The sequence below is a fragment of the Accipiter gentilis genome, chromosome 12 (assembly GCF_929443795.1).
Source record: "Accipiter gentilis chromosome 12, bAccGen1.1, whole genome shotgun sequence".
Lineage (NCBI taxonomy): Eukaryota > Metazoa > Chordata > Aves > Accipitriformes > Accipitridae > Astur > Astur gentilis.
Genome location: NC_064891.1, coordinates 22,791,765 through 22,806,021, shown reverse-complemented (window position 1 = coordinate 22,806,021; position 14,257 = coordinate 22,791,765). Strand labels below are relative to the sequence as shown.

At 35.6% G+C, this 14,257-nt stretch overlaps 1 protein-coding gene across 1 annotated transcript in view; it reads left to right on the top strand.

Moving 5' to 3' along the window:
* The first annotated feature begins 383 nt into the window (after positions 1-383).
* TTC29 (tetratricopeptide repeat domain 29) overlaps positions 384-14,257 on the top strand; it is a 137,703-nt gene continuing 123,829 nt past the window's right edge. Inside the window, exons 1-2 of the mRNA XM_049815058.1 lie at positions 384-475; positions 5,935-6,018. Of these exons, the coding sequence (XP_049671015.1) occupies positions 384-475; positions 5,935-6,018 (176 nt within the window). The remainder of the gene's footprint in view (positions 476-5,934; positions 6,019-14,257) is intronic.

The following is a 14,257-nucleotide window of genomic DNA, read 5'->3' as shown; positions in this document are numbered from 1 at the left end:
GCATTGCACACTGCATGCCCAATCATTTCTCCACCTTACATATTAACTTAAAATATTATTAATACTTGGACCTAGATAGTTTGAGAAAGCACAAGGAATCGCATGCAAGTAAGATTCCCAGATCAGTTATCCCTGTGGAAATCAAAAGCACTGCAATGAAAGAGAAAACCATTGAAACTATGATCGTGACCATTCCTATGCATTATGTCCTACTGAAGTAATGCTGAGGCCTAGGAAGATTTGCATGGAACTGGAGTCCAGTTTTACATGTAATGAAAATAAAAGAGACTTGGCTGGGAAGCAGCACAAGACAGAGGAGAAACTGCATCACTGTGAAGACATTGTTTCAAGTAAGTTGTTTTTGTTTGTTTGTTTTAGTGAAAATGAATGTGTTGCCTCAAGCGATCCTACAAAGCCCAGGGGAGCATCCCAGGTTCATAGAGCAGACTGTTTGCCCCTCATTAGATTTTGCAAGGTATGTACCTCTTTTCTTTCAGGGTGTCATTTTTACTGTGAATATCTTCAATCAGCTATGCCGAGGTGACAAATGATGTTTGCTTTTTTGCAATATTTAAAACTGCAAAAATCAGAGGCAAGGAAATTCTCTCTTAGGAAAGTTTTATAATTAAAAGGAAAAAAGAAAAAACAAAATAGGAAATGTGTTCTGTTTAAGGTAGACATTTCATCCTAATTTTTCAAAACCCTTTAAAGAGCCATAGGAAGTTATTTCCATTTAGTGTTGATATGAATGTAGGTCATTGAAAATGTACTTATTTAGGTGATAAAACAAGATTTTTTTTTTTATTATTTTTTCATTCAGGCACAAAATGGTTTCACATCTCTCAAAATACAATGAATAAAACTGACTTGAAAAACATTATCCTGTACTTAATAACAGAGTTAACAGCAGTGCCATAATATTTTCAAGGCGTCTTCTTCTTGCACATGCCTACGTGGCTTTCTGTTCTGTTGCACTCATTTCTCCTCTTAGTTACTTGTATCCACACATTTTTGTCTTCCTCAGTAAGTACTGGTGTCTCAGTTACTATTCTGCCCCACTATGCTCTTTTTCCTGGAATTGCCTCCATTTTAGAAATAATAGTGGTTATTTTCTTCTTCCTCTTATTCTTTTTTTTTTTTCCTTCCCCCTCCTCCCACCCCCCACCCCCCCCCCCCCCCGAGTCCTAGCAGTCCCTTTAGCCTTTGGCTGAAAGGTCTGGGGTATCTCAGTGTTCAGCAGCTTGTCACACTTGAGTGATTTAGGATCCTTAAAGACTGTAAAAGTGTGACTTAACAGAGTTCGATGGCAAGATTCGCTCTATTGCTCATTACATGGGAGAAATATATAAAGGAAAATCAAGTTAGAATTGATTTAGAATGATTTGCACAGAGATCAGAGATGCAAAAAGGTAAGGGAGACCCTCCCGTTAAGTCATGAGATTCAGAATGAACCCCCTTGCTTTCTAAACTACTAATGGAGCTTATGTGCAGCTAGATCCAAACTTAGTCTCAGACCTTGTCAACAGTTTGTATCTAAGAGATTAAAAGGGTAAGGAAAACCTCCCATTGAGTCATGAGGTTCAGAATGGACCCCCTTGCTTTCTAAACTCATTTTCAGAGAGGAGTCTAGGTGCAGCTGGATCCAGACTTAGTCTCAGACTTGGTCAATGGTTTATGTCTAAAAGATTATATGTGCACAGTCAATCAGTCCTTTATATCACTTAGTTAGGATTTCAAAGTTTAGTATGCTATTAATCACTTACCAATCCATCCAGGTGTCTGGTGTTAGTTCACTGCAAAGTTGGAGCCCTCAGCTTCCTGAAACAGACTTTCAGGCATTGAGTCTTATAAAAATAAATAATTTAATAGAGTGGTACAGCAGCAGGGCCAGCTCCAGTGGGTTGCCTCCAGGGAGGGACCAACAGAAGGAAGGGGAAAAAGAAAATAAGAGGAAGGAAGGACAGAAAAAAGGACCCAAACAAAGAAATCCCTGGGCAATTATACCCTTACAGACTATTTACCCACTCCTCGCACGTGCTTCCCATGTCTTCCACACGCCCTTTGGTCCAATAGGGATTCTGGTCTGACACCTTCTGACTCCTTATTGGATTCCTTCACTGTATCCAAACAGGCCATTCGTTATCTTTTTGAGTTGCAGGTGCTGTTGAGAATTGTGGCCTTGAAGCCTCTTTATCTCCTGATTTACACTGGCTCTGGAGGCCCCTGTTTTGACTAAGTAGGCACATGTTCAGTAAATCTAAGTGGAAGTTTACAGCTTGTGGCCTAAGGCTTCAGCAAATTTAACTACTCGTGCTAAGTAAGTAAAACTAAGCAAACAGCACATTAAATCACACAACATTTTAACTCTAAGTGATTCATTCTATTTAAAACTTATTTAAGCTAAATGACTAATATCTCTTAATACTGAGAGTATCCCTGCTCAAGGGGAGAGTTGCCTGGCATGCAGTCCAGTTGCCGTCCAGGGAGAGTTCAAGTTGGGCTCATCCAATGATCTGTTGTTGGTAAAATATCTCATTGCTGGAGATTACTGTCATGCTGCCTAGCAGGGAGAGCTCAAAGAAGGCTCACTTAGGCTGTCCTATTTATGGGATAAAGTGGTTGGCCCATAGTCAAATTGCATACAATGGAAGAGGTATGCACGAGACTCCTTGTACCCACAACTTTGTGTCGCTCTGCTCCTTTGTGGGTTTCCTAGAGGAGTTGGCCTGGCTACGGCTCAGGCCTTTACCTCCTTTGGAGCCTGTACCAAACTGGTACCGGTTTGGTTAAGGGGGTGTCTAGTGCATCTGTCACACAGCTGCACGTTCATGTCTAAAAGCAGTAAGGATCTAGAAACGTAGTATCCGTGAGCCTGGTCTTTCAGAGGGGCTCATATTGATAGGTGTCCTCTCACACATTGATACAATAAGGACATACAGTGATGTCTTGCAATTTAAATTTTTTTTTTTATTATTAAATCTTTTGTGGCTGGAGCCATGTTCTGCAGCCATCACTTTTTCCAGTAACTACATTGCTGGAGAACTCACCCCAGAGGTAGAAGGCTTGTTTCTTCCCTTTACTTGGGGAGTTTCACGTTCAAGATCATTCTGCAGCAGTCCTATAGAAGTTGTGCCTATTTGCAGAAAAGGCATGTGTGATTCTGTAATGGTCTAGACCATGCTGTAGATGCCTAGTGATTAGAGCAAGACAAGCTCTGCCATTTTCTTTGATAGGAAATTTTGAGAAAACTGGAGTCTGATTTAACGGAATAGGCAGTAGGGACAGAAATTATGTGAGAATCAGGTTGTTTCTTTATGCAACTTTGTTCTGTTCTTTGATTAAAAAGCCAGGTGTGTTCATCATGAAGTTTACTTCTAGGAAAAAGTCAGTAGCTATTTCTTTGCTGTGTAGACTGGTAACAGAAATAGTTATAGGAATGCATGGTGTAAAGTGTTAACTCTGAGATAGGTGTCCATTGGATTAAAATATATTTGTCTTTAATAAGTGAGTGATTTAAAATTTTAATTTTAAATTAGGAGCCAATTTACAGGTGAAGTAGACTTTTTTTATAAACTATTCATGAAATATAGTGAGTCATCATGGAAACACTGGAGAAATAAGGCTAAAACTGTTAGGAAAATGCAGGTGACAACTTCTGGAAGTAAAGAAACAATGCCTCTTAGACAGTGCCATCCTCACCTCATTTCTCTATTAAGAAACAATGTCCATTCCAAGTCACAGTCTTGGTTCTTCACATTAATTACTTTTATTGGTTTTATTCTCATTGCCTATAACAAGTCATTTTAAATAATTATTATTTCAGTTGATTGAATTTTCTACTGTGATTTTTTCTTACATATCATCTACTTGTCTTTTCTGTGTTATTGCTACCTTATTATCATTGATAATAACAGCCAAGATGCGATAAGTATTAACTATTTTTAGTAACGTAAATTCTTTATGATGGATGACCGTGTTAGTAGTTGCATCAGTCCAATACAGGGTATTGCAGAACGTATGTAAACAGTAATTGGTTTGCAAGTTGTTTCTTTTGTTTTTTTCCCCCTTGTCTGTAGTTGTCTTTTAGATTGTGTTACCAATCAGAACTCAGAACTTTATACCTTGACTATGAGGCAGGTGACATTTTAAATTGTATATGATTCTAGGGGCTTTTCCCCAGTTGTTTTTTATTAAAATACCTTTGAGAAAATAATGAGAAGGCATCAGGCTTTCTTTTGTTCCAGTTTGAGATTATTTTTAACTGCAGTATAGATTAAATTGCAGCAAGCTGATAGTGATGCTTAGGAATTTGCTTGTTGTAGTTGACTGTTTCAGTTTGGGGGTTAGGACTCTCCCCTCCCCCCTCTTATCTGGTGTGTTCTCTATGTGCTACCAATGTGCAGAAAGCTCATTTTTGCAGTCTTATAGTACAAAGGTCAGCCAGGGGGGTTTGTGTTTTCTACTGAATACTTCCTATTTAATTACCAGAGACACTATTTTTCAATTTTTCTATTACCTCATATAAACCTATTATATCCTGAAAAATTTTTTACATCAGTTTAAAGTACACAATAATTACCTTATTGTCATTATCCTAATGACATATTGTACCTTCCTAAATTGTTACTAATTTCATATGAAAATTTTGATATTGGTTAAATTTTGGTATTGATTATAACTGAATTTTTATGGCAATATCCATCAGGTGCACATTTTGTATGGTCAGCAGCAACTCATATGGATTGTGTTATGTGCTGCTTGAAAGCATAAGCCTCTGTGGGTGCAGCTCAGTAGTAGTAAATTCTGGAAAAAATGTAAATGCCGTATTCGTGCCGGAAGTTTTCACTATTACACTGTTTTAAATACAGACATGCCAAAATTCCTCTACATTGCTTAGCTATTTTGTTTTCATTTAAATGAACTTCATGAAGTGTCTTTGTTATTCTCAGAGCAATAAGGAGCATGATGCTTATATTAGCTAACATTATGAAATGAATTTACTCTCATCCCTGTAAAGAAAGACAACAGTGTAATACAGACAGAGAAAGAGGAAAGTAATAGATTTATGTGGAACACTAATGTTGAATTTCTTTTATCTTTGAGTGATTAACTAGACAATCTTTATGCTCTTTTAAAGAAGAATAAAAATAAATTCACATTACTTTTATAAAGATAATATCCTCTACAGTCGGGATATCAGAATCTATTTAAATACACTTTACAGTCAGTAAGTGCATATTATCCTTTAAAATTCAAGGCATCTCTTGTGTATCAGAGTGGAGATGCAGATAGGTGATGGCTCAAGGGAAAGGTGAAATGATGTACAGTTCAAATTTTAAAATTAGATCCATGCATCCTGAAATTTGCTGTTTATTTTAATGCTCTTTGGGTTACCCCCTTAGTGGACCACCTTTTGCAATATGCTGCTCAAACTCTGGAAAGCTGAGAGCAATATTAAAAGTCTGCATTGCACCAAGGAAAACATTTTGAGTTGGGTTTGGGATTTTTTTAATTGATTTTCAGTTTTTTAGTTTTGAAAAAAGTTAAATACAAAATAGATTGGACAACTCTGGTCCACATTGATAATGCAAAAATGTAAGGGTTCTGGTTTAGAAAACAGTTTAAATATGGATAGCTTAATTATAATTGATTTAGCTAATACACAGTTTCTTCCAGTTTAGACAGAAATACCAGATAACCAGGCCTTGAAAGCTAATACCAACTCTGTTTTCTTTCAGAAATAAAGTTTTGAAATAGCTACAGACCAAAAAAATTAAAAAGATATTTGTATGTGTTTATAGTATGTCTGATACATTACTTTGTCAATATTTCAGTATTTAGCTCCACTTGGCAATGCTAATATATTATACATGCTGCAGAAGTCTATGTTAGCACCTCACAGTGTTTCTTTTAATTTTTTTCATTTAAATTTAGGATTCATTTGATCAAAGACAAAGATGGCATAGATGATTATTTGGCGAAGAATATCAAAGGGTTGTCAAAACAAGAAGCTGCTGCGTAAGTTGGCTTTTTTGAGGCATTTTAACATCCATAAGTTTATTGTTTCCTTTGTTTCTAGTCATCATAATAATTTAAATTTAAAGTTCCCTAGGCCCTACCCTTTCTAGTGGAACGTGGCATTTAAAAATTGAAGTTAATATTAAATAATGATGGTTCATTTCTCCTGATATTAAATATATCAAAGCATTTAACTCCTTGGTTTACTAATTTGTATATTTACCAAAGTATTATATCACATTTGTAACATTATTGTTAGATTGTGTCAGTAATTATATTTGAAATTGTGCTGCTTTTTTTTTCTCTTTTTTCTTTTTTCTTTTTTTTTTTTATGAGCCTCTGTGAAATATCTCCTCAGGGGTGGAAGCTTAGTATACCGACATACATGTTCTTGTAATTTTGAATTATTATTTAGCCAAGCCCAAGTGCTGACTTCTGTGGTAAGGCATTTAATACACCATTAGTTATTTAAAAACCTGAATGAAAGAAATCTAGATAACTTTTGATTTCTTACAGCTGAGGTATTTACATTTAGAAGTTACAAGAGACTATGACTAACTTATTCTTCTGGAGTCTTTTAACAGATCTGGGGTTCAGCACCATCAAAATTAATGAAAGAATTTTAACAAATCTGAATTGCTGGTTGCTTAAGTGAGATTATTTATTTATTTCAATATTTAAATAATAAAAAGATGCATATACAAGGGCTCTAGGCACCTTAACAATTAATATTGCAAGATCACCCACCCTTGCAGCATAAAAACATTCTATGAGACAGAAATTCGACCAGCTAGTTTCTTGCAAAACATGCTTCTTTTCTCCTTCCTAGCCTAAGAATGTACCTGCAAACCTTCCCTAAAAACTTTCAAATTACAATCTAGAAAATTACCAAATTTGAGTTCAGGGGTAATAACTCTAGCAGTGTCCTAAAACCATACCATATAATACTTAGCCAGAAGACACATTTTCCTTTCCTGTGGTACATGTCAGATTCACCTTTATTTTTACAATGGTAAAATGAGAAGGCTAGTAAGTGTTCTGACTGTCAGTACAAAAATTGTAATGTATCTGGTCTGATGATCTAGGAGAGGAATCTGCTTAAAGCAAACTCACACACCACTCCTTTTATTTGAATTAAGACTAGTTTCAAAGATGATAGACTAAAGATTAGTTCAGTGATGGGATTGAGCAGGACCTTCTCCATATGTCGTCCTTGGGATTGCAAAGTTCAGTTTTTCCCTTTGTTTCTGTAGGAGAGACCGTTGTCATGGTCACAGTCTGTGGGAGGGAGCAGCCTGACAGTGACAGGAAAGTGAGTTGGGTGAGGCAGTGGGAAGTGCCATGTTACTGGTCCGTGAGTATACGTGGTTGATGTGGGACAGTTACCTTTGATCATGCTGTCGTACTAATTGTGCTAGGTATCTTAGCTGGTTTAGATATTCCCTGCTTAAAAAGAAGGAAACTAAGATTGGTCTGCGACTTGGTCCACATTCTGCATGAGCTAGACCAACATGAGGAACAGATCCTTCCTGAGCAAATGCTGCGTTGACAGACGTGCTCTCCCCTGAATTAAGGGTAGCGTAGTTGCTCTGTGAGGGGGGAAGAAGTATCAGACATCAGGGAGCGGGTCTTATTTCTGCTCCCTGAAATAAGCACATTCACTTATTGGCACCCGAGTTCCATACCAGCTATGCAGTGCTGCTGTAGTCATTACGCTACAACAGTTGTTGCAGACTGACTTGCCTTCCCAGTGAGCTGTCTCAGTCTTGAGCCCCAGTGGATTTCCACAGTACACACACCATGCAAGGGACAGAAGTGTTCTCTGGTGATTACACAGGAAGTCACTGCTATTTTAGGAAGGCCTTGGGGCTTCAAAGTGCGTTTTACAGCTCTGATTTGGTCAGGTCAGCCTCCTACTGCTATTAAAAACCAACCAACCAAACAAACAAAACCCACAAACAAAACCCCACCACAAACAAACAAACAAAACCAACCAAAAAATCCCCCCTATACAATTTTTCTTTTTCTATCCAAACCCTGAGTCTGGAGGATGTGGAAAAGGAAACCAGCAAGGAAATCCACAACGAAGTGAGAATTTTATCATCTGTTCTGCAATACCTACACAAAGTGGGGCGTTTCCTTACTGGTTTGTAATAAGCTGTTTTTCAAAGTTATCAAAGCCTCTCACAAGATTAAAATGAAATATCATATGTATTCTGGTTTATTTCTGTGGAGATTTTTAAAGTACATCTTTTTAAAGATTATGTTCATGTTCTGTGTATTAAATTATTCTCAGAATTTTAGCTTTTGATAATAGCTCAGCAGTTACAAATTTCTATAGTATGTAATTACTAATTCTGTTCCACAAACCTGATACAATCATTTGAGAGCAAACAAATGGTAACAAACTAGCAGCTACACAGTTATATTAGTACTAGGCTAATCTAGTTATAAAACACTAAATGCATCAACAGTAATTTTAAACCAATTTATAAAGTAAGGCAATGCCATATCTGTAAATGATCTTACTGAATTCAATGTTATGCTTTGTATGTCTCAGCAGACAACAGGTGTTTTTATTAAAAGAAGTGTGAGAAATGGCTTATAATATGCTGTGTAGGTTTTTAAATATTGTTTCCATCCTGGAAGTAGATTATTGCACTTCTTTATGAAAGGGCAGGATATCTTTCTTTTGCCACCTAAATATCTGTACTTTTGTTTAATATGGAGGCTAACTTAATAAGTCAGTCATTATTTTGTCAAGACAAATTCTTGTAGCCACACTCCTACTTAATATTAAACACCCTTTAATTTTTTTGGTCCATCTTAGGCAGATAACAAATTTATTACCTCCTAAATAAAGGAAAGTATGGGTAGTATCACATTTATGGAAACAAGCAACATTGTTTAAAGCTGTTCCCTAAAACTGTATGCTTCACAATTCTTTAAAATTAAGAAAGCTGGTTTCTTCATAGTTGAAGGAAAAAAGTTGCAGTTATCCTTCTATTATACAGTATTGTACTCTGTTCCAACCTTCAGCAAATGAGAAAAATTCCGTTAAGTGTGCTTATGTTATAATCTCATTTTTCTGGGGAAAAATGTGGAGAGGTCAGGTTTTTTTATTCTTTGTAATAATTTTTTGTCCCAGGGTGATATGATAGAAGAGGAAGAAAAAACCAGTGCTTAAGAAAGATAGTGCTTTAATTATATTAAAACAGGATATTGCTTTGTTTTTTTCATTGATTTTGTTTTGTTTCCTTCTCTAAGACTTTAACTTGAAATAAGAAGTGAATGTGGTGTAAGAAGAAGCTGGAAATGGAAAAAAAGGAAAGGTTTCCATTAATGCAGAATGTGGCTGCTTTCCTGCCACAGAATTAGGCTTTTGTAAGCTTATGAAGGGGTTGGATGACTCCACTGGCCTTCAGTGTGCTTTCCCTGATACTTTCTGTTCTTGGTCTTGACTAACCAAATCATTAATGGCTCAAAATCGAGTTGCAGTAAAAATTAGAAATTGTCCTTATGACTGACCTAAGAGTCAAAAAGTTCATGATGAACTGTGAAGTAAGGCATTTTCCATCAAGAGATTGATTCCAGGGTTGAATCTTCAAATGAGTTTGGAGCCTAGAATGGACCAGAATTTGATGTTGTCATTTCTGTTTCCTGATCTTTTTGTCAGGGCCAGAAAGATCAAGTAACAGTTCTCTCCTCTTCATACAAATGAAAATTGTCCAAAGACGACCATATCATCAAAAAAGAGTTAGACTAGAAAGAGATACTTTGAAATCTTTTCGATGAGAGGAACAGCTTTGTTTAGTAGTGACAAAAAAATATTACATTAGCAATTTTATTAGATGTGTTTCTGTGAATCGGATGATGGAGTTCTAGTGTCTTCACTCAAGACTCATTGGTAGTCAGATGGCATCTAAATTATTATACAGAGATGGTACAAGCTGACCTAGATATGCAGAAAACTTGTATTTGTGTTTTCTGTCTTGTGAGTGGTGGATCAGTATGTTACGGAAAGCTTGCCTTGATAAATTTGTGTCCATAAAGACATGCTCTGATATAACTTTTTCAGGCAGGAGACAAGATTATCTTATACATATTCAATCAGATGTTTTTGAGCTACAGTGGGTTGTTCTGTTTAGAATTCACCAGAAGGCTGGTCCACTTCAAGCTTATCTGGAACACAAAAAGGCAAAGGCTTTCACTCTCAGTTGGGCTGTGACCCCCCAGAGCAATTGCCAGACATCTCAGCTAATACTGGGAAGATCAGTCGTTAAACTACTTTGCAGACTGTATACTGAAAACTGGAATATAATATTTTTGCTCTAAGAATGATGACTGGTGAATATAGTAGCAGTCCTTTGCTTCCATAAACCTTTGTCCTTCTCTGCAAAAAGAGCAAAGGGGTTTTCACCTAAATTTTAACTGATCCAGAGGACACTTATATAATCAATGGATATAATTAGGAATAAGTAATTCGATTAGTTGAGCCCCATCTTTTAGGATTCAGACAACTGCTTTAGAATAAGATGAATTATACTTTTGAAGCACCTGTTTCTCTCCATTGCTTATATAGAGAGCTTAGGGTGACCAGCTCAGATGTAGACTTGTACATTTACCACTGAATCCCACACTGGAGAACTGAATTTTGAAAGCTGTGAAAAGGATCAGGTAGAAGTCTTAGAGATTTGCATTCACTAATGCCTGAGACAGTGTTTCTACAAGAAGCTGGCAAGTCCAGAACAAAAATGATCTGGCATCCATTTTAAACCTTGTTGGTATGATCTGATAGATTATTTTTCCATTCTTCAGTGAGAGAATTAAAAGGGACAAATTATTTACTACCCTCCCTGCCAAGTTTCTGCTTTATTCAGTGTCAGCATCAGCTAGGCAGAGTTAAGGAAAAAAGATGCTGGAAAATTAATGAGGGATTAAGTGTTAGTGTTCAAGATAAGTTTGTGGAAAGAGAAGATATCTTTCCTACACCCTTACTTCTTCTACCAGTTTGTCTCTGAATATTTAACTGCACTGTCCTCCAAGACTAAAGAGGAAGAAACTTCCTCACCTGATTAGAAGCCAGGATGATCTGGAGAGTCCACTGAGGAAGAGGAATACGGTTTGTGAGCTCATGGAGAGGAGGCAGCCTAGCTTGAAAGTGTTTTATTCTTTATTTTCATCATAGCCATGACAGACTAGTAAGCCCTACTATTAGACTGGGCTTCTTCTGATCTTGTCCTCTGTTTATAAGTTATTTAAATCATAAGAGTTTTGGTATTCAGTTTCAGATTTATTTGCTTTTCTATTTGTCCTTATTCTAGTCTTTTGCACTGATGGACCAGTTCTTTAAGGAAGCTGAACACAAATAGCTGATTGGGGTTTTGATTAATCCAGACTTTTTAGTAGCTGTCGCCTCTACCAAATAAATTAGTAAGGTGACTGCTGCTTCCATTTCTTCTGTGTACAACACTATGAAGACAGAGGGAGAGAGGAGAGCTCAAGGCAGCTAAAGAAGGACATAGCAGCAAAAGGAGAAAGAAGGAAACGGTCCTTTTCATGTTCAGGTCCTAGCAAGATTTTGCTGTTCTTGCTGATGTCAATCTTTGGATATGGCCTGTGAGCACCTTATGACCCTCGTTGTTCACATTACTGTGGTTGAGAACTGGTGGAATGTTGTGTCAACTCATTTACATTTTATGAGGATATTTCTTCACTTTTAAATACTAAAAAACTATGGAAAAGGCTAAATCAGAACCAAAGAAATGTATCCTTTCATAGTAAAAGAAATTTTAAATTAAGGCACTCTATCCCAAACTCCCTGCTGATTGTGGAAAGGGAGATGGCACAAGTCACTTGCTGAGCTAGATGATAAATTTTAAATTTCTTTCACAATATTATTTAAATATGTATTTTTTTTTTCTGTCTGAATAATTCCTAACAATCTTGCTTGCCATGACCAGGATTCAATGTTTATTAAACAACTTTCAATAAGAGATTTTAGTTCTTAGAGGCACACATTCTTTTTGGTCAAATGAATGATCTCTGCAAATTTCAGGCCTGATAAACATATTATTTAGTGTAATTAGGCAGTGATCTAAAGAACAGAACTGTGTGGGAAGTGAATGGTTTGCCTTTCCTAAAGAAACTTCTCTGTGCATTTGTGTAATGTGAAAGGCTTTTCTTGAAAAGGTTAAAAAAAGTTCTAATCAACTTCTGTACATTATGTAGAACTTCATTTTCTAAACTCTGCAAAAGAAAGTTTCATATTTAATGGGAAATCATGAATTATTCCATTTATTATCTACTTCCTCCTTTCAAAGACATGATCTGGATAAAAGGCGGGGTGAATAATTTCAAAAAAATACAATACATTTTTAATGGGAAGGTGCAAACTACAGATTCTCATGACTATTAGCAAGTATAGAGGAAACAGAATTTTACTTGCAAAAACTCATCAAACTCTTGCAAAGATAAAATACATGACATACTTTAATAAAGAAGAACACAGTGAGCTGAAGTTTTTCTTTTTTATGTAACTTGTTGTTTTTACTAAGTTTGGTCTTACGGTTTTCTAGTGTTTTCATTTCTCAATAGTTCAACAATATTTAGTACTAAAGAAAATGTACAAGCAATACACAACTGACTTCTATTTTTAAAACACTCCATAAAGGTGATGCATCTCTAACATGCAAAAAGAGTTTGAAATAAAGGAAGTCTAATTTGCCTTCATACAATCATCACTTCCTAATAATTCTCACAGTGAATCCTTCTGAATTGTGCAAAAGCCTCTCTTTTCTTTTCTTCTTCATCTCTGTGCGGTCTGTTTGTCCTTAGACTACTGAGTAAGTTCTGTCAGGGACTGGCATGAGATATCATAAACAAAAGCAAATACACTATGGGAATTGATCATAGCAATAGTATAATAAATGCATAGCCTTATATCAGGTTTTATGATAATTCATAGCATCAGCTTGAGAAGATACAGAAAGTAAATAATTATGATTATCTTTTTCTAAAGATAATTTTGCACACTGTGAAAGAAACTTGCAGCAAAATATAATGACTTCTCCGATATCATGCAAGTGAAATGGAAAGGGTTCCAATCTCAGATGTTTCTAGCTCTCAGACCATTAGGTCAGCTCTGAAATAAAGGAGGAAAGTTGAGAAATACTTCATTTTGATAAATAATAGTCCATAAAATATGGTTGGAATTACATTTTGTTAATGAACATAATTAATTTAGAAACAAAAGCAGTAAGATTAATGAAGATAATGATTTTTTTCTGATTGTGCTTAAAATAATCAGAGGTGTGTATGCTCCTGTATGAAGAACAGTTTTGTAAGGGTAGCACTTTTATCTTTATTTCTAGTGCTTTCTTTGCATTTATGTTTAGGGACAGAATGTTCCAAAAGTTCATTGCTAAATTTATATTTCCATTTTCTGGGTTAATGAGGATTCTTAATTATTACAGTACTTACATTCATTTTAAAATACTTTTTCTGTGTCATCCTTTGATGTTTATAATTGATTAATTTTTCATTTTAGGTAGTATTAAAGTGGCAGTGCAGCTTTGAACAAAAGGAAGCAAGTTCAATGTATGTGTTCTTTGCGGGATCCTACTGACAGGTTATGCATCTACTTTGATTGCATGATTTAGGTTAAAGTGTGGTTTGACAACAGTTGGAGACTGTGAGGCAGTGGATGAAAAATACTGCATTACTTGTGCTGAAAAGTTATTGTACCTATATATATGGTATAAAGTACCTATATAGTTATTTTCTGATATACTTTATTTTCATCTTTCTATTAATAGTTCTGAATAGATAGCTCCATAAACCTTTTCTTATTTAAAAAATCTGAATTGTTACAATAGTCAGTTTCAAGTAGATGTTCTTCCCTCTTGTGATATGTACAAATTGTCATGCAATATTTTTTATTTACTATTTAGAGTAGGGATTTCTTTTTATAACTTTTGGTGGATTTTATGCTTTTTGTCTTAGGCCATTAGCTATTGCAGCTTTATAATTTGGCATTAAAAAACATGCACCCCATTCCAATATAATTTGATTCTCAGCCTTAGTAATCAAAAATTCTGATGTGTAAGCTAACCATCTATTACTACTTAATGGCACTTACTGTACTTTCATATCTTTCTTTAATGAGATTACTATAGTCTACAATTTAACATATTACCATCCAGTAAATATTTCATTAAAAGTATTTAAACAGACAGTC